Below are 17,979 nucleotides of genomic sequence, written 5' to 3' on the forward strand. Positions count from 1 at the left end.
GCAGTCTGGACATTTTTATTTGATACTGGGAGAGACTAGGAGGAAAGTTAATTCTCAGGATCAGAGGGAGAGTTCAGGAAAGCTGAAACTGAGTAAAGACATAAAAGTTGCATTTCACAGTTTGTTTGGTGTCTGAGATTTTCAGAGCAAACTCATGAAAGAGGAAATTCCCTGATTTCTGCCCATCTTTGATCTGGTATCAATGAGGTAAAGAGTGAAGAAATTTTAGCTGAAATATAGGATTTGTAATGTAAATTACAAGAATGTGGAATTATTTCAAGGATTTATTTGCATGAAAAAGTCTAAGTCCTGCTCTCTGACAGTTTTTGGGGTAAAAAAGTTCAAGAGGAGTTGGACATCAGTCACCAGTAATTGGCAGTGTGAGGTATAGCATGAAAATTTGCTGCCCTGCTTTGTTCTTGCCTCTGGATTTTCAGCTGGAAAACTGTCATTTTGCATCTGTGAAATAAAAGGGAGTTCGCCTTCTAGTGACTGATTTAACTGCCACCTAAGAATGTGATTATTACTTTTAATGACCTCAAATATTACCATAATACATCTTAATTCAAGTACCTAGTTGTTGTAATTAGCATTTATTCTAGTGAGAAAAGCACCAGGATCCTGCTTTCCAGGGCTGGCTCATTTGTTGGCTGTCCCATCACCTTGGCAAATCGAGTCATCTCTGTCAGCTCCACCCTGCCTTTGTGAAAGTCTGCAGGGGTGGGACTGAGACAGGAAATTTGCCTCTCCAGGGCTGTTTTCCAGTCAGGAGCCCAGAGGTTAATTAATGGAATGTTTTAAAAGTCCCCAAGACCCCAGTCTGCTCACATCTAACAGCCTGGGCTCTCCCCTTGCAGCAGACCTCCTCCTCCTCCCATTATTAATTAAACGCTGCCCTTTAAACAATTCAAACCCAAGAGATTTGCTTTGGTGAGAGAATGCAGAAGTCGGTGTCTTACATGGCCCAGTTTGTTTACAGAGCAGCTGCGTTAATCCAGGATCCTCATCACAGAAGAAATACACGTTTGGCACAAGAGGAAACAAAGAGAGAGCAGCAGAGTGGGCTCAGCATCACTGAGCAGCTTTGCCTGCCCACCCTTCCCCAGGGTTAACCAGGAACAGGGATCACCTGAGAGATGGACTTTCTGCTGGAGAGGATTCCCCAGGGGCCTGCAGCTGGATCTGGCAGTGATTTTATCGAGGCTGCTGTGAGCATGGTGAGGAAATGGTGTGAGGTGCTGCAGCCCTGAGCACTTCAGCCTTCCAGCTGTTTGGATTTTGGGGGCTGCATGGTCCTGAGAGAGGATGAGCCCTGTAATGAGCCAGTGACAGGGAAGAGTAAAGAAGGACTTCACCATCAGAAACATCCTTCTGAAGCATGTTTTTGGTGGGAAAAATATTTCACAGACTCCCAAACTGCTTTGGGTGGGAAGGGAACTTAAAGTTCATCCCGTTCTACCTCTGCCGTGGGCAACACCTTCCACTGTCCCAGGTTGCTCCAGGCCCTGTCCAGCCTGGCCTTGGACACTGCCAGGGATGCAGGGGCAGCCACAGCTTCTCTGGGCACCCTGTGCCAGGGCCTCTCCACCCTCACAGGGAAATTTCTTCCTGATTTCTTGTCTTAAACTGACCCTCCTTCAGTTTAAAACCATCACTCCTTGTCCTATCACCACAGACCCTGCTAAACACTTCATTATTCTGGTTACATTTTTGAGTAATGACCCCACACACCAACAAGGTGGTTTTATCCAAAGTTTTATTCCATCTTCAGTTGTTTTGGAGACTTAGGACTTTGTTGTCTGGGCCTTCAACCCAACAGACACGAGGATGGTTGAAGTGGGCCCTGCTCTGACTTGGTCTTGGTCATGCAGCAGGTTCTGGAGATGAAGGGGTGCTCTCCTCTGCTCAGTGGGCTGGGCTGGTTCTCCCAGATCGCAAGAGTCCCTGGCTGATTTGGGAATGTTGGGATGGGGGAATGAGCTGCCTTGGAACAGGTTCATTGCTTCCATTCTCAGAGGGGCCACAGGGGCAGTGCTCCAAAGGAACAGGGGCAGCTTCTCTCACTCTGTTAATGCTTTGCCCCTGGGAGCTGCAAAAACACTTAATGAGGCTTTCCTAACAGTGTGGGCTGGCAGGTGGTGATAAATTTGTTGCCATTAACTGATAAAAGTCAGCATCCTGTCTGCCCTGTGAGCACTGTTACCTTCCCCAACCCACGTAATTGATCAGCTCTTGCATTGTCTGGTTCCCCTGACCTTATCTCCTGCTAATTTGGTAAGAAGGGTTCCAAATTAACACTTCATTTCTCTCTGCAATGAAGCGGCAGGAATTTTGGACAGCTCTCAGTTTAGTTTCAGGCTGAGAAGCCTAAATTCTGTTTCTCATGAAGGAGAGCTGTGGGATGGAGGTTGAGCTGTGCAGGTCGGTGTTAAGAGTAAAGAAAGTCCATGGATGTGGTACTCACATAAAACAGGCAAAATTGTTCAGTGTTATTGATCAACAGCCTGGTTCTTTTTTCTTTTGCTTCCACACATTGCAAATCAACTTTCCTCTCTGACAGAGCAACTCCATAAAACCACTGCACTAAAAAAAAAAAATCAAAACCCAACACTAAATTGTCTGAAATGCTGTTCTTAAACAACATAAAGATTTTGAACTCTAGCTACAGATCAGGCTCTGAGTATTACTTGCCTGATGAAATACACACAATTAAGTATTTGCAGCAGTATAAAAAATGTCTTTTGTGCTGAGTAGGGAGGAAATTGCTGTTATTTTTCTAATCTTTGCTTGGCAGAAGATGCTCTTAGAGGCTGATGCAGGCAGTGGTGTGTCACACATCTGCTGCCCCTGTGCCACATCCAGGACTGGTGGCACGTAACAAATCCAATTGCCTGAAACTCGGGGCTTGGTTTTCTTGTTAATGGCAAAGTGACATTTAAAACAGTGTATTAGACACTGCTTGGATGAAGGCTGGAGAGAGCACTCATGTCAGGTGTGTGGGTCCTGGATGCTGTGATACTGGATTGTGTGAGAGGAGAGGCCAGAGAAGGTCACTGACCACAGCAGAAATTCAATTTATTTCCTCAGGTTTATCCAAAACTGCAAAAACTTAATTGAGCAAAACCAAACAACTTGGAATGTTTCTAGACTTTGATTTCTCAGAATGATTTTCTCAGACTCTTCAATTTACTGTATTTACAGATCTTTCTTTTTCACTTTTTACTCTTTTTCCAATGCATTTTCTCACATTCTTCAAGAACTTTTTATCCATTTAAAAGAAGACAGTGCAGAATCACAGGATCCCAGAGTGGTTTGGCTTGGAATGGACCCTGAAGCTCATCCAATGCCCCTCCCTGCCATGGCCAGGGACACCTTCCACTATCCCAGGCTGCTCCAAGCTCCATCCAGCCTGGCCTTGGACACTTCCAGGGATCCAGGGGCAGCCACAGCTTCTCTGGGCACCCTGTGCCAGGGCCTCCCCTCCCTCTCAGGGAACAATTCCTTCCCAATATCCCATCCATCCCTGTCCTCTGACAGTGGGAAGCCATTCTTCTGTCCCTCCATCCCTTGTCCCAAGTCCCTCTCCACCTTTTTTGTAGGAACATATATGAACTATATTTTTTTAAGCAAAATACTTTGTTTTGAAAGTATAAAAACATAGACACTTTGAAACTTTCAGGATACTTCCTTATTTTTTTTTGCCAATGTTGTGCACAGGATTAATTTAAATATGCAGAAGTATTTGCTGTAAACTGAATTTTTCCTTGACTCTGCCACTTTCTGTTGTGCTGCTCCAGTCAGTCCACCCTGCATCCTCTTGCTTGCTCTGTAGAATGAATAAACATTTGTTTTCCCCAGCATTTGGAAATCTGCATTACTTGAATCTTGTTCCAGAGGATTTGGATGCTCCTGGGTGCACCCTTTCTCCTCCAGAGCTGATGCTTTAAAATCTGCCAGCAGACAAACAAAAAGCCCCATTGCAGTAGCTGTGGGACTTGAGGGGTAACTCCTGGATGATTCCTGGATGATATTGCTGGTGCTCAGGCCATCCATCTTCTTGAAAGAGACACTTGGAACTGGTCCACAGGAGCTTTGTGTTGTGCTTGTTGGGTAATTGCAAATTCATGGTCTAATTTAATAGTGCTTGGATAGATTTTTGGCTTGTAAGACTGTTAGAAATAGTTCTGGTCACCAAATCTGACCTCTTTATCAAATGGGCCCCAAAATAACCTAATTGCTCACTCCTGTTAAGACTCCAAATCCCAGTTTAAGTGGAACTTGTCATCCTGAGTTAATTTTAATTATTTCAAGTGGCAAGACCTGTTGGCTCCCCAGGCAGTGGTTAATTGTCCTTACTGATAAATTGGGAGTTTGGATGCTGTAGATAGACCAGGCTGGATGGACTTGGAGCAGCCTGGGTTAGGGTGAGATGTCTCTGCCCATGGCAGGGCTGGAATGGGATGAGTTTAAAGTCCCTGGCAACCCAAATTATTCCATGATTCTGTGGTCTTAAAATGACCAGGTGAGGTAAATAAGTGCACTTAGAGCTACCTCTGCAACGAACTTGTTGCTATGTGTTGTTGTTACTGCCCAGTTTTTGGCTACACAGCTCTGAACATCCAAGTTTTCCACTGGAATTTCTGGGAGTTACACACATCTGCACCTTGCTCAGGAGCTCTCAGTACCAGGCTTAATTTTTTTGAGAGATTAGATGACAGATATCAGTTTTGGGCTAAGGATGTTCCCTCCAGGTATTTTTTTATCCATTTCTTTCCCTTCAGACTGCAGAGCTGTGGGTTTAGGAGTGTGCAGGCTGATACAGAGCCTGGTGGTGTGAGTTTGGTGTGACAGTAGGATGGGTTTGACAGAGCCGAGGCTTTCAGTAGGCACTGAGCTTCACTGTCCTTCAGCACATCAAAAATCCCAATCCCACCCCTTTGCTTTTTGTTGTTCCCTTATTTCATGCTAGCAATTAACTGGATTTCATTTGGGATCAAGTGGCTGTCAGTTGCCCATTTGATTGTTCTCATGATGTTTTCTCAGCAAAACCAGCATCCTGCTGAGTGCAGTAATTGCTGTGGGGCCAGTGCCTGTGTTTCCAAGGCAGTGATTTTCTGATGAAATTGGACACACTGCACAGCACTTACAGCTAATTCCAGAGCATATCAATAAACAATGGCCACTGTGCTCATTATCCTCACCACAGTAACTTCTTATTTTACAGCTGGATACCTTTACTTGAGTATTAGTACAAACTACCAAATCTGCAATGAAATCACTGCTAAGTTATTAAATCATGCAGCTTTTCCTTCAAGCATTGCAAATTACCAGAAATTAAATAATTTCAATATAGTATCATCTGCCCAGGTATCAGCTCTGGCTTTTTTTCTGGGAGCAGTGGGAGCAGGAACAAAAATCCCACTTTTGGAGATCAGTGGAACCAGAATGTATTTTTTGTGGCTGGACAGCTTTAAAAGAAACTAATTTAGTTGACTGAAACCCATATTTATGAAATAGAAATGTTGAAATGAAAAGCGAGTGGGGTTTAAAATCCCAGTATATCCTCTCTCAGGTAGGCTGATATTTGGAGTGTTTTCTGTGCAGCAGAGGCAATTACAGCAGTGGGGAGATGGGCCCAGCACAATTTACAGACTTGTTCTGCTGATTACCTTTTCATAATAAAAATACAAGAGCTGCTTAAAACCTCAGTCTGAAGCTTCTGGAAGCTGCCAGCTTGAACTCAATTGGAGGCACATGGATTGCTAAATAATAATAAATAAGTCTGTTGTGAGAATTCAAATAATCTTCATGTAAACCCATATAAATCTCATAAGCTGGCTCCATTCGGTGTGTTCTGTACTCCATGTACAAGCACCTGGCAATTTGTGGTGCTGTGGTTGATTATCTTCATTGCTTTCTGCTGACCCTGAGAAAAATCTGGGTATTTTTCATAAGAAATGTTCCTTGTCTCCCCAGAATTGATTGCAGTTAGCTGTGCAGTGGTACACATGAGATTCTGGCTTCTTCTAGGGCAATAAGTCTTTTTGTATGTTGTTAAATGGAACTTTCTGAACTGTCACCTTTTATGAGTACCAAGAATATTCTGGTGAGAACTGGGTGTAGAGTGAGGGGTTGGTGGTGGAACACTGTCTAGGACAGGTCCCACACAGCACTGGGCTGGTGTTTAATCCTGAAAAAAAGCCTGTACTCAGCTTCTCTTTATCTTGTGTATTCGAATAATTTTTTAGCACTGTGCTCTGATTCTGTGTCCTGGGATTTTGGCTTAGCACAGTTGAGCTCAGCTGATAACTCAGATTGTCCATGGGCAGAGCTGGGCCAGGTGATAGCAGCCTTTGGGCTGGACTGGAGCAGTGTATTTGTTTTTGGGACTGAAAAAGATGCTTGATGACTTTTCAAGAGAGAGCAGGAGGCTTGGAGGCAAGAAAATGGATATTGCTGAATTTGCATTTGCAGCTGTCACTTCTCTGAGCCTCTGGCATGAGCTCACTGCAGTGATGCTCCAGGCTGGGCTCTGTGCTCCAGGATTCCAGCCAGGCTGCTCAAGGAAAACCCAAACTCCTGCCATGGATCCATAACAAAACTTGTTTCAAAGTCACAACTCAGCAGGAAAAGTGCTGTACTGTGGTTATTGGGAAGAAACTTCCCTGTGAGGGTGGGGAGGCCCTGGCACAGGGTGCCCAGAGAAGCTGTGGCTGCCCCTGGATCCCTGGAAGTGTCCAAGGCCAGTCTGGATGGGGCTTGGAGCAGCCTGGAACAGTGGAAAGTGTCTCTGCCCATGGCAGGTGTGGCACTGGATGGGCTTTAAAGTCTCTTCCAAGCCAGGCCATTCCATGACATGCTGGGAGTTGTTGATGATTTTGTATTTTCATTTGGCTTGAAGGGCAGTCCAGGCTTTTCAAAGGCACAGGGAAGAATTTCTTCCCCATATCCCATCCAGCCCTGCTCTCTGGCAACCTGTTGGTCCCTGCTCAGCTGGCAGCTCGTGCTCAGGAGATCCCAGACAGGAGCAGGAAGCAGGGATGGGCATGGAATGGGAAAGGTTTGGCCAAGTAATCAATGGGCTCCCTGCAGCATCTCAGCTCTTGGCAGTGCTGCTGCCTAACAGGAACACAAATGACAAAGTCTGAAAGGGAGAAATTGCTGCTAAAATAAATAAGCAAGAAGGAAGGGAAAAAACCCACAAAATAACAATGAGGGTATTTTAGTGGCAGTAAGAGCCATCACAGATGTGGTAAATTCACTCTTTAGTTTACTGAGCACAAACTTGAATCCTTTCTGTAAGCTCCACCTGGCTCCCCCCAAGGAGTTTGCCCATGCAAGGCTGAACAAAACCTCAGTTTCCTAAATGCCAGGCAAACAGAAGCAGCATCCAGGTCACACAGCAGTGAGTGATTCCCTCACTTGCAGAGAAGAAAGTGCAAATAGAAATTGCAGCTAACTCTGCTGGAGCCTTGTAATCTTACCAGGCTAGCAGAGACTTCCCTTGCCATTTTCTCACTAACTTAATATTGCAGTGAAAAAGAGGATGGGAAAGTGTCTAATATTTGTATATTGTCCGATAATTAAATACTGCAAAGATGTGTCAGCTCATTACTAATCCTAATTGAAGTAGTTATTTCCATTTTCAGCTCAGACATGTGTGTAATTAAATGTACCTGGGAAAGAATTGCCTATTTTCTCTAAATAATCAGCAGCAAATGTTGCTGTGCTGAGTCCTCCCATGGGGTCCTGTTGGGTTTGTCCTGGCATTGGACTGGGAACTCTGCTTTGGATGGGGCAAAGGCAGATGATGAAAATATCTGAAGAAGTTCCTGCACCTTTGGGAGCTTCCCTGTCTCTCCAGCATGTTGGGTTTGGCTGTAGCTGCATTCCTTTATCTGGGGATGTGGAACTGTACTTACCTAGGATTAAATGGAAGGCAAATAATCCAAGGAGGTGAGTTTTGACATTGCTGGTGTTAGGGTAAAACCAGGATGATAATAAACACACACTTCCCAAATTATTTTCTAAGAGTTTTATCTGTAAATCACTTGCTGAAGTAGCAGCTTCTCTCCATACCCAGAGGGGGTGTTTAAACAGCACCTTTATGGTACAGTCTGGGATTGTCCCAAGGCTTTTTTTTACGGTGAATGCTGCTTTGGCACTCCCATGCTGAAGGATTTTTCCTCGGGATTTGGATATTGGCCATTTTACTGTGCTGTCCTGTAGAGCTCTCTGCAGCTGCATTTGCAATTTCTCTTGGGCTTGAATAAAGGTGGAGCTGCTGGTAACTCCTGTGTCCAGCTGCTGTCCTGGGCTGGGGGCTCCTTTGGGTGATATTAATCAGCTGAGTTTGTTTTTAACCAGGTAATGATGACTCTGATATAGAAATCCAGGAGGATGAAGGATCTGACAGCGAGGGGGATTTGCAGATCACGAGGCACCGCATCAGCACAGAAGCTCTCCTGCAAGGTATCCTAACCCTTCCTGAGCTGCCTTGATCCACAGGGATGTGCTGGAATTACCTGAGTAGCTGCAAATGTAAGAAGCCCCTGTCACCCTTCAGGATATTGGCACTGCTCAGCTCTCAGGAGCTGTAAGAGGATAAAGCCCTGTGGAAAAGTCCATGCTTCCAAGGGAGCAAATGAAGGCATTTCATTTGGGGGGAAAAAATGTTTGTGTGGGGAAAATCCTGCCTTGGTATTGCCTTACACGTTCCTGAAGCAGTTCTATATAAAGCCTTAGGGAAGCAATCCCATTTCTCATTGCAAAGCATTTATTTCCCTGTAGCTGTTGGCACCTGTTTTAGCTGGGAAACCTTCAGTGAGTCAGTTAGGCCACCTGCACTGACTGGGTACAGGTGGAGCACACCTGAGCTGCTGCTCCCAGGGAAGGATGTGAGCCTTCTGTCCTATCCTGCTTCCTGGGGAGTGCAACTGCAGCCTCTGGCTGCTGCTCCCACTGCTCACAGGTAGGTCAGAGGAATTGCTGTGGGAGGGTCTGTGTTTCACTCAGGTGGGAAAAGAAATGTTCTGTTTAGTCTGGAGTCGAGCAGAGCACAGCCAGGAAATCAAGGTAGTTCCTTTTGTTAGCAGTGAGGGACTCTGAACTGTCAGCACAGACCTCTCTGCAGTCTGAAGGAAGTGCCTGTGTCGGGGATTTCTTGTGCCACCACTCCTGCTGGAACCTGTTCCTTAGATAAACTACAGTTATGTGGGGTTTTGTCAGTGGAATTTTGCTTTCCCCTCTCTGACTTTCCCCTCTGAGGCCAGGGAAAGAAACTGATGTTCTCAAGTCAATGTAATTTCAGGATTTTTATCCTCCCTTCCTCTGTTTTTCTTGAAAATTGAGAAGTCTTGTTAAGTGCTAGAAACACTGATATTCTCTAAGGAAACACTGATATTTCTCAGGGAAAGGTCTTTGCACAGATTTTAGAGCTTTGGAAGGACCCTTTAAACTGTCAGTGATGCTTCGTCTCAGAGACACCATAACCTGAGTCCTTGCTGCTCTTAATAGCAGTTCTAGAGTTTTAGAGTAAAAGTTGTAGATTTTGCTACCAGTAGATTTTTTTTTCTAGGAAGAGCTTTGTTATCATTAATTACCCTTAATGGAAACTCAGTTCATCAGAGTTTAAGACCTGAGATTAATGTCAGAAGCAGCAGCTTCTTTAGAAAACCAGGGCTGAATATTCTCTGCCTGTTTGCTATTAAACACATCACAGATCTCCTGGTGTTCTTCAGCAATTTGCATTTAAAATACACTTAATTATCAAGGTAGCATAACAAGAACATTATTTCTGTTAATTACTGTTTTTTTCCTTGACTCATTTTAAGAAACTTCAATCACTTTCTTTTGAGGCTTTGTGTTTTCTTACATAGTGATGCTGCTGAGCCACGTTTGCTCTCAAACTGAGGAGAAAGGGCCAACATGGCAAAACCAGCATTAGGGACATGGCAGGGACACCTCCCACTGTCCCAGGCTGCTCCAAGCCCCATCCAACCTGGCCTTGGACACTGCCAGGGATCCAGGGGCAGCCACAGCTTCTCTGGGCACCCTGTGCCAGGGGCTCCCCACCCTCCCAGGGAACAATTCCTGCCCAATATCCCATCCATCCGTCTCTCTGGGAGTGGGAAGCCATTTGCTTTGTCCTGTCCCTCCATCCCTTATCCCTCATCCCTCTCCAGCTCTCCTGGAGCCCCTTTAGGCTCTGGAAGAGGCTCTGGGGTCTCCCTGAAGACTTCTCCAGGTGAGCACCCCCAGCTCTCCCAGCCTGGCTCCAGAGCAGAGGTGCTCCAGCCTCTGGGCATCTCCATGGCCTCCTCTGGACTCTCTCCAGCAGCTCCATGTCCTTCCAGTGCTGGGGACACCAGAGTTAAAAGCAACCTGGTCTCTACATTTTAATTTTAGCATTGTCAATGTGAATAAAATTTCACATCCACTTTTATTCTGTCTGGCAACAGATATTTGAGGCTGTGACAAATACAATGGACTTCCCTGAATTTGTGGTAGCACTTGCAGGAAGATCCTTGTTCTGTCAGAGAGCCAAAAGAAAATAAATTCTTTCAGCACTGAAAGTCTTAACCATTTGCAGTGCAGAGAAATCTCTTGCCTGACACAGGCCATAGCTGAGTGGTTTTAAGCAGGATGGTTGTTTATGTGCAGCTGGGGTGGACTTTGGGGTAAGGGATGCACAGCCTTGTCCTGGGAATGCAGAAGCTGCTGTGCTGGATCAGCCAGCCAGCCTGGTCTCTCCCCAGCCCTGGCTGAAAGAAAATGCCTGGGGAAGCACATGGGAACTTCCCTCAGGGTCCCTGCTGCTCTCAAGTTGTTTCAGCCCCATCACTTCTGGCTTACACAGGCTTTAAGCTAATGCTCAGTACATTCATTTTCTCCTAAGAACGTGTCCAGTCTCCCCTTGAACTAAATTACTGATTTTTGTCACCCACACTATCAGAAGTGACAGATTTAGAAATGATATGAGCTGACCAGACCTCAAAGACCATTTCACTACTGAGACAGGAACAACTTCAGCCCCATTTGATCTTTACTGTAAGAAGACAGCCTTATAAAACCCTGATTTTTTAGCAGACAATCAGTCCAAAGTCACACAGTGAGAGCAGCTCTCTTGGAGCCCTTTTCCTTGGCAGAGGTGGCCCAGAGGGTCGGGGTGTTAATGATGTGCTGGCAGAGAGGGCACTTGCTGCTGAGTGCCTGTGGCATGCTGGGGGAAGGCTGCAGAGCCTGAATTATCCATCATTTTTTTCATCTCCTTTAGGGGAAAGGAGAGTTTTGACATGCAAATCCTGTCAGGTGAGCCTCCTCAGTCCTGTTTCCAATCCTTCCATACTACAGGCAGGCTGAAAAGCAGGGAAGTCCTTTTCTCAGTGGCAATTGTCACTCTGCCTGTGGAATTTCTCTCTCCAGCTTGTGGCTGTGTTCAGATTCCTGCTATGGAATTTCTGGAATGTTTTGCATCCCTCTCAACCTCGCCCAGCTGTGAGCCATCCCAACATCAGACCTAGTGAGGAAGGAGAGGCTGTAGGTTTGAAATGGTGGGAGCAGCTCACTCACTTCCAAGCAGATTTCCTTTTCATGGAGGTGTAAGAAATAAACTGAAGTGTGCTCCCCCACACAGCAGCTGTGCTGTGCTTGATGAATCCCTGGATTTTGGCAATGCCTGGAAAATGCTGCTGGGATCAGGGTCTTGCACCAAGGGAGGGGATTGCTCTGCTCTGCCCTGGTGTGGCCTCACCTCGGATCTGGGGCAGTTGTGGGTGCCACGATACCAGAAGGATCTAAAGCTGTTGGAGAGTGTCCAAAGGAGGGACATGGGCATGGGGAAGGGTCTGAGGAGCAGCTGAGGACACTTGGATTGTTCAGCTGGAGAAGGAGACTGAGGGCAGAGCTCAGCAGAGGCTGGAGCTGGGCCAGGGCAGGGCCAGGCTGGAGATCAGGGAAAGGTTCTTCCCCCAGAGGGTGCTGGGCACTGCCCAGGCTCCCCAGGGAATGGGCACAGCCCCGAGGCTGCCAGAGCTCCAGGAGTGTTTGGACAATGCTCAGACACAGGGTGGGATCGTTGGGGTGTCTGTTCAGGGCCAGGGGCGAGACTGGATGATCCCTGTGGGTCCCTTCCCACTCAGGATATTCCATCATTCTGTGATTAAGAACACGGGGCCCAAAGGCGAACAGTTCAGAAGGATCAGGCAGACGGTTCATCCCATTTTTCTGTGTGTGGAAGGGAATGTGATGCAGAGGGAAGAGAGGTGTCTTCTGCAGGCTCATGCTGTGAATTCACGTTAAGCACTGGAGACTGACTGCAGATCTCCAGAGTGGGAGCAAAATGTGTCAGCTACAAATCCACCTGCCCCCCTCCCAGGCTGTCCAGAGTTTCAGGTTTGTGAGGCACAGGGTTAACCTGTACCCACTGTGGGTGAGGAACTGGAAGTCATCCCAGCCCTGTGGCTCCATCCTGGGCAGCTGCACAGGTTGGTACAGAGGGAAAATGGCAACAGCTCACAGGCTCCAAATCAGGGATGCACATTCCCTTTTGCTCCCTGAGGGCTCGGTGCCTACAAACCATGGCCATGCACAGGGAGAAGATTTGACTCCAAAGGTGCAGTGAATCACAGCCTGTTCATTACCAGCATCTTTCCTAATTATTCCTCTGTACAGCCTGTCCCAGCTGGATTCACATTATCTGTAACGAAACAACACAAGCTCCTCTTGGAAGCTGTGTGAGCCCAGCTGAACTGAGCCCAGGACACCCAAGTGACAACATCCCCAGCTCTCCCTGTGCCATGCAGGTGACTCGTGTTTCCTTGACTTTCAATGCCCCAGTACACACAAAAACACACCATGGCCATTCCCCCCACTGGGAAATGTGGGGGGTTATGGTGTGGGAGTGAAAATAATGCTCCATGGAAAATCTGATTTCTCTCCTCTTTACAGCTTAGTGCTCAGGTGAAGTCCCAGCCCCTCTGCATCCTGGGGTCTCCTGGCAGTGTCCCAGGGTTTGCTGGACCTAACCCTGCTGATCCCACAGTTGCTAGTTCAGAGAGGTGCTCCTGGCTTAGGCAATGCAGGGATCCAAGTCCAGGCAGTACCAGATCCTCGAGTCCTCCAGGTGTGAGCAGTTACATGTCCATAGGATGTCTGCCCTGTTCCCACTGATGGAGGAGCAGCATCCTGCACACGTCCTCTGAGCATTTTCTAACTCTCCTCTTGGCATTTTTAACTGTCCTATTCCATCAGCTCTCCTTATCTGATATCTTGATTCTCTTTTATATTCAAAATCTCTCTCAGTTTTGTTGTATTTTAGGAGGTCCCTGCAGCTTTCTCCTTTTTGAGGCAGTAATTCCAAATTTTACACTTTATATTGCACCTTCTAGAGAGTAAACTTGCAGTTAAACTTTAGAGTCATTTGTAGGCTGGGCAAAAATGGGATTCTGTTGTCATCTAAGCATGTCAAATATAATGACCTCCTAATTTACATCATTTAGTGTAACATAAATTAGAGCAGAAGTCTCCAAAGCTTGAAGACAGATCTATCCAGAAATCTTTTAATTCCATCTCCACTTCCTGTGTTATCAGCAACTTCTGCACAGAGGCCACTGTTTTTTATATAAAGACATAAAATCCTTTTAATGATCTGCCTTGATAAAAGAAGGGTTTTTTGGTGAGCTGTAGATAAGTTAGGCAGCTTTTTCCTACCACCAACTCAGCTCAAACTGTGGGACCTGTCATCTTTTGTGCTTTGGGAAGTAGGAAAAAAAAGAGCTTTGCAGGGTGTATTTTAAAGCTGTCTTGTTTTCATGCTAAAAACAGCACAGATTGGATTGTTCTAGGTTGGAACAGTCCATATTTGGCATGGAGGAAGCTGGTGATGGCAGGAAATGAACAGATGGTGAGATGGGATGGACACAGCTGGGCTGGAAATAGGATCCAGTGCTGAGGGGGTTCTGTGGCTGCAGCAGCAGGGCTGAGTCACCCAGGCAGCCCACAGGAGCTTTTCCTTGCTCACAGCTCTGCTCTCCCCGTTCCCAACACTTCCATGCTCCCTCCCCAGCAAAGGAGACCTGTCACATCTTCCCACAGCCTCTGGGTAGCCAAAACCAGCCCAGCAGGCACACGTGTGTGCTCCCCTCTCACAGAGCTCCCTGCAGATCTCCACCTCCCTCTTCACACATCAAACTCCCAACAGGAAATTCTTGAGGTTTGCCTGGGCATAGCCAGGGGTTCCTGTGAGATTCAATCCATCCTGGAATATCAGAAAGGGTCTGAGCCCCCTAAAGGACAAAGGAAAAACCAGGCTTTTGTTCTGTATGTACCAAAGCAGAGGAAAAAATGTGTCAGTTCATGGATTTTTGGGGTTGGAAGGGACCTCTCAAGATCATCCAGAGCAACTCTGCTCTAACAGCAAGTTTGAGCTGCTTGTCCAGCAGCACATCCAGTTTGGTTTTGACTATCTCCATGGACAGAGACTTGGCCTAAATTTCTCATTTCTGGCAACCTTATTGCAGTGTTTGACTGCCCTCACAGTAAAAAAAGATTTCTTGGTTCAGGGAGAATTTCCTGTTTCTTAATGCGTCCATTGCCTCTTGTCCTGCCAGAACCATGATGCTGGAATAAGGTAGCTCTGGAAATAGCACCCTGACTGGAATTAGAATCACAGAATCATTAATGCTGGAGGAAAAACTTCAAGATCATTGAGTCCAATGTTAATTACTGTCAGCCTTACTCCCCTCATAGCTTCTCCTGGGCAATGAGGCTTAAGAAGGGGGGTGACTGCATGATTTGGGATCTCGTCCTCTCACTGAGGGATACACCCTGAGCTTTACCTTTCCTCCTCCCTCCCTGCAACTACAAGTCAGGTTTGATGGGAATTCTCTTTGCTCCTGTGACCACGAGCCAGGTTTGATGGGGATTCTCTTTGCTCCTGCAGGAGGAGTTGGCACACGGATCGTGGGATCAATGCAAGGTGGAGACATGGAGGAAGATGTGAGTAACCATCTCATGTGTCTGCAGGGCTTCTCTGACAGGCCTTTAGATGCCAGCCCTCTCCTCAGCTGGAGAGACAGCTTTTTACCTGCTGAATCCTCACACCCCAGGCCTGCTTTTCCCCTCCTTTCCAATGGCTGACACCTTTCCTCAGCATAGACATGTATTTCCTTATTTTTCCTTTGTTCTTGGAGTCTGTGTGCTCCATGTGCTTTCACCCCATCCTGCAGTGCAGAATTAGTGGCACACAAGCTGCAGGAATCTTGTTGTGAGCTGTGGGGCAGATTTCTGGGAAGAGGGACCAGTGCAGTGCAGCAGGAGTTAAATACATGGACCTAAATCCCCTTCAGTGCTCTGAAAAGTCACTCCTTGGAGCCCTGTCCATGGCCTGTACTGGCAGCATCAGTCCTCTGGGGGATGGGGCAGGGATGAGAGCAGGACTGTGAGCTGTGCCCTTGGGATTCCTGCTGCCCCAGGGCTCCTGGCCTTGCACTTGGGTTACATGTGAGTGGACTGTGTAAAAGGCACGCACAGGTTTGCACAGGAGGCCCTTGCTCTGTGTCTGTCCCCAGCCTTTGGCATCCTTGGGCAACCTTTCTGTGCCTCTGGGCACACCTGAGTGCCTACATCTGCACCAGGAAGCTGAAGCCAGCTGCTGGGAAGTGGTTGACATTTGCAGTTAGCTCTCCCCAGCATCCCAAAAAAAGCTGCTGCCATCCCCAGAGCAGTGGGGCTGTTCTCTCCAGGTGATGCTGGAACACTGTTTTGGAGAGTGCTAGGAAATGGTACAGCTGTGGTGACTGGGTTTGTGTTTGAGCCTGTGCTGCTGTTAATTCCCAGTGTGGATGGAACCTTTCTGTCACAATCCAGCAGTGCTGCCTTCAGACATTTCTGGGAATCCCAGAATGGTTTGAGGTGGAAGGGACCTGAAAAACCCATCTTGTTCCACCCAGAGACACTTTCCACTAGACCAGGTTGCTCCAAGCCCCATCCAATCTGACCTAAAACAATTCCACAGATGAGGCAGCCACAGCTTTTTGGGCCCCCTTAACTTGTGTCTTGGAGAGGAACTTGCAGCCCACACTCTGCTTCTGCCTGAATGGGTGTAGTGAAGGCTTATTGTTGCCTCCTGGACATCCAGACACATTTCTGGGAAGGGCAGAGTGCTGTGCTGTGGGGGAAGATTATGTCATTTTAGTCCCAGTGCCGCCTGGTTGTCCTTGGCCACCTTAGGGACAGATTTGGATGGTCACACTCTATGATTTCTATTCCCTTCAGACTTCCCTGTTGGCAGCTCTCTCCCTGCTAACACAGCCCCAGCACGTCCAGGGATAGAGACTTCAGCCTGTGATTTCCCTCAGCTGCAGCTACTTCAGTTGTCTCCTGGCTCTGCCCTCTGACTGCACCTTCTCAGAGCTCAGAATCTTTGCAGGCCTCTGTGTCCCAGCTCAGGGGATGAAACCAGTGAGGCTGCTTTGAACTCCTCAAGAAATTCATGGAGTTAGGAAGAGCCAGCAGTGTGTGCCTGACCTCTCTCAGTTGCTGGTGTGGCTCAGGATACCTGAGCTGTGCCTGCCTTTGCTGCTTTCTCCCCTGCTCCCAGCCTGGGTACTTTCTGTTTCCTTTTATGTTCTTGTACGTTTTTTTTTCCTTGCTCTGCCTCTGGTGTTCCTCCACTCTGGCTCTCCAAGGGGACCCCAGCCCCGGCACGGCCGGGCCGGCGCAAGGCACAGGTGGGTTCCTCTCCTGTGCTTCATTGTCCTCCACTTCACCTCGGTTTTGTGGTCTCACAGTAGCTGTCATCTGAGTGTTAAACACCCTGCCAGGCTTTGGATAGCCCAGACCCAGCAGAAATCAGGGAATTTGTGTTCATCAACCCCGTGGGGTGGGGAAGGAGGTTTGCAATCCATTGAGAGTGCAGGGGGAAGCCAGCGCTGCCATCCCTCACTTTGGGCTGGCAAAGAGGCCTGGCCATGGCAGACCTGAGCTGGTCATGGACTCTTGTTTCCTGTCCTGCAGGACGACTCAGGGGATAGTGAGATTGACCTGGATGAAGATGAGGAGGAAGAGGAGGAGGATCTGGAAGATGACAGCATGGAAATCGCCCCAGGCAAATCCAGTCTCCGAGCAAGGAAGCCAGAGCCACTGGAGCAAAGTGATAATGACTTCTGACCCTTCAGTAGCAGGAGGTCTCTTGAAGCACGAACTTTTGGAGAGGCCAGGAGCTAATACCCTGCTGTCTGAAAAGTGTGTGTCAGTGTGAATTCTGGAGTTGGTAAATAATGTTCATTAAACCTGAAAATTAAACTTGGATTGCCAGGTTTGTGAATCTCAAAGCATGAGCAGTTTATCCATAATGAGGATCACAGTAATGTGCACTTATTTCCATAATTGCACTAAACTGGCTCTTGTGCACTGCAGTGCCAGAAGTCTCACTCCAGTGAGCATCGTGTGCCTGATTTCCATGCATTTTATTATGCCCAAATAGATTTCTTTGGCTTAATAAAACTGGATGAAAAGCTGCTCTGGGAATGCATTTCAATTGGTTTCAAATCTGGTTTAAATTTATTTATCCTAAACATATCCTTTACTTAATCAGGGGCTTGTCTGCACAAAGAGCAGCCCCAGGTACACTGAAGGAGTGGAGTTAAAAATGGAGAAGTCACCAGGGAGAGCTCAGAGCCCCTTCCAGGGCCTAAAGGGGCTCCAGGAGAGCTGGAGAGGGACTTTGGGCAAGGGGTGGAAGGACAGAACACAGGGAATGGTTTCCCACTGGCAGAGGGCAGGGATGGATGGGATATTGGGCAGGAATTGTTCCCTGGGAGGGTGGGGAGCCCCTGGCACAGGCTGCCCAGAGAAGCTGTGGCTGCTCCTGGATCCCTGGAAGTGTCCAAGCGCAGGCTGGAGAGGACTTGTAGGAATGTGTCCCTGCCCATGGCAGTGGGTGGGAATGGATGGGCTTTGAGATTCCTCCCAACCCAA

General features: G+C 47.4%; 1 protein-coding gene across 2 annotated transcripts in view; it reads left to right on the top strand.

The window, feature by feature from the left end:
• The window catches only part of CLUAP1 (clusterin associated protein 1), a 53,654-nt gene extending 36,134 nt beyond the window's left edge, over positions 1-17,520 (top strand). Inside the window, exons 10-13 of one of the 2 annotated variants that reach the window (XM_066330094.1) lie at positions 8,368-8,472; positions 14,942-14,997; positions 16,689-16,730; positions 17,017-17,520. In XM_066330094.1, the coding sequence (XP_066186191.1) occupies positions 8,368-8,472; positions 14,942-14,997; positions 16,689-16,730; positions 17,017-17,169 (356 nt within the window). In that variant the 3' untranslated portion in view covers positions 17,170-17,520. The remainder of the gene's footprint in view (positions 1-8,367; positions 8,473-14,941; positions 14,998-16,688; positions 16,731-17,016) is intronic. The other variant, XM_066330095.1, reaches the window with a different exon arrangement.
• Positions 17,521-17,979: the final 459 nt, after the last annotated feature.

The sequence above is a fragment of the Sylvia atricapilla genome, chromosome 15, assembly GCF_009819655.1.
Source record: "Sylvia atricapilla isolate bSylAtr1 chromosome 15, bSylAtr1.pri, whole genome shotgun sequence".
Classification (NCBI taxonomy): domain Eukaryota; kingdom Metazoa; phylum Chordata; class Aves; order Passeriformes; family Sylviidae; genus Sylvia; species Sylvia atricapilla.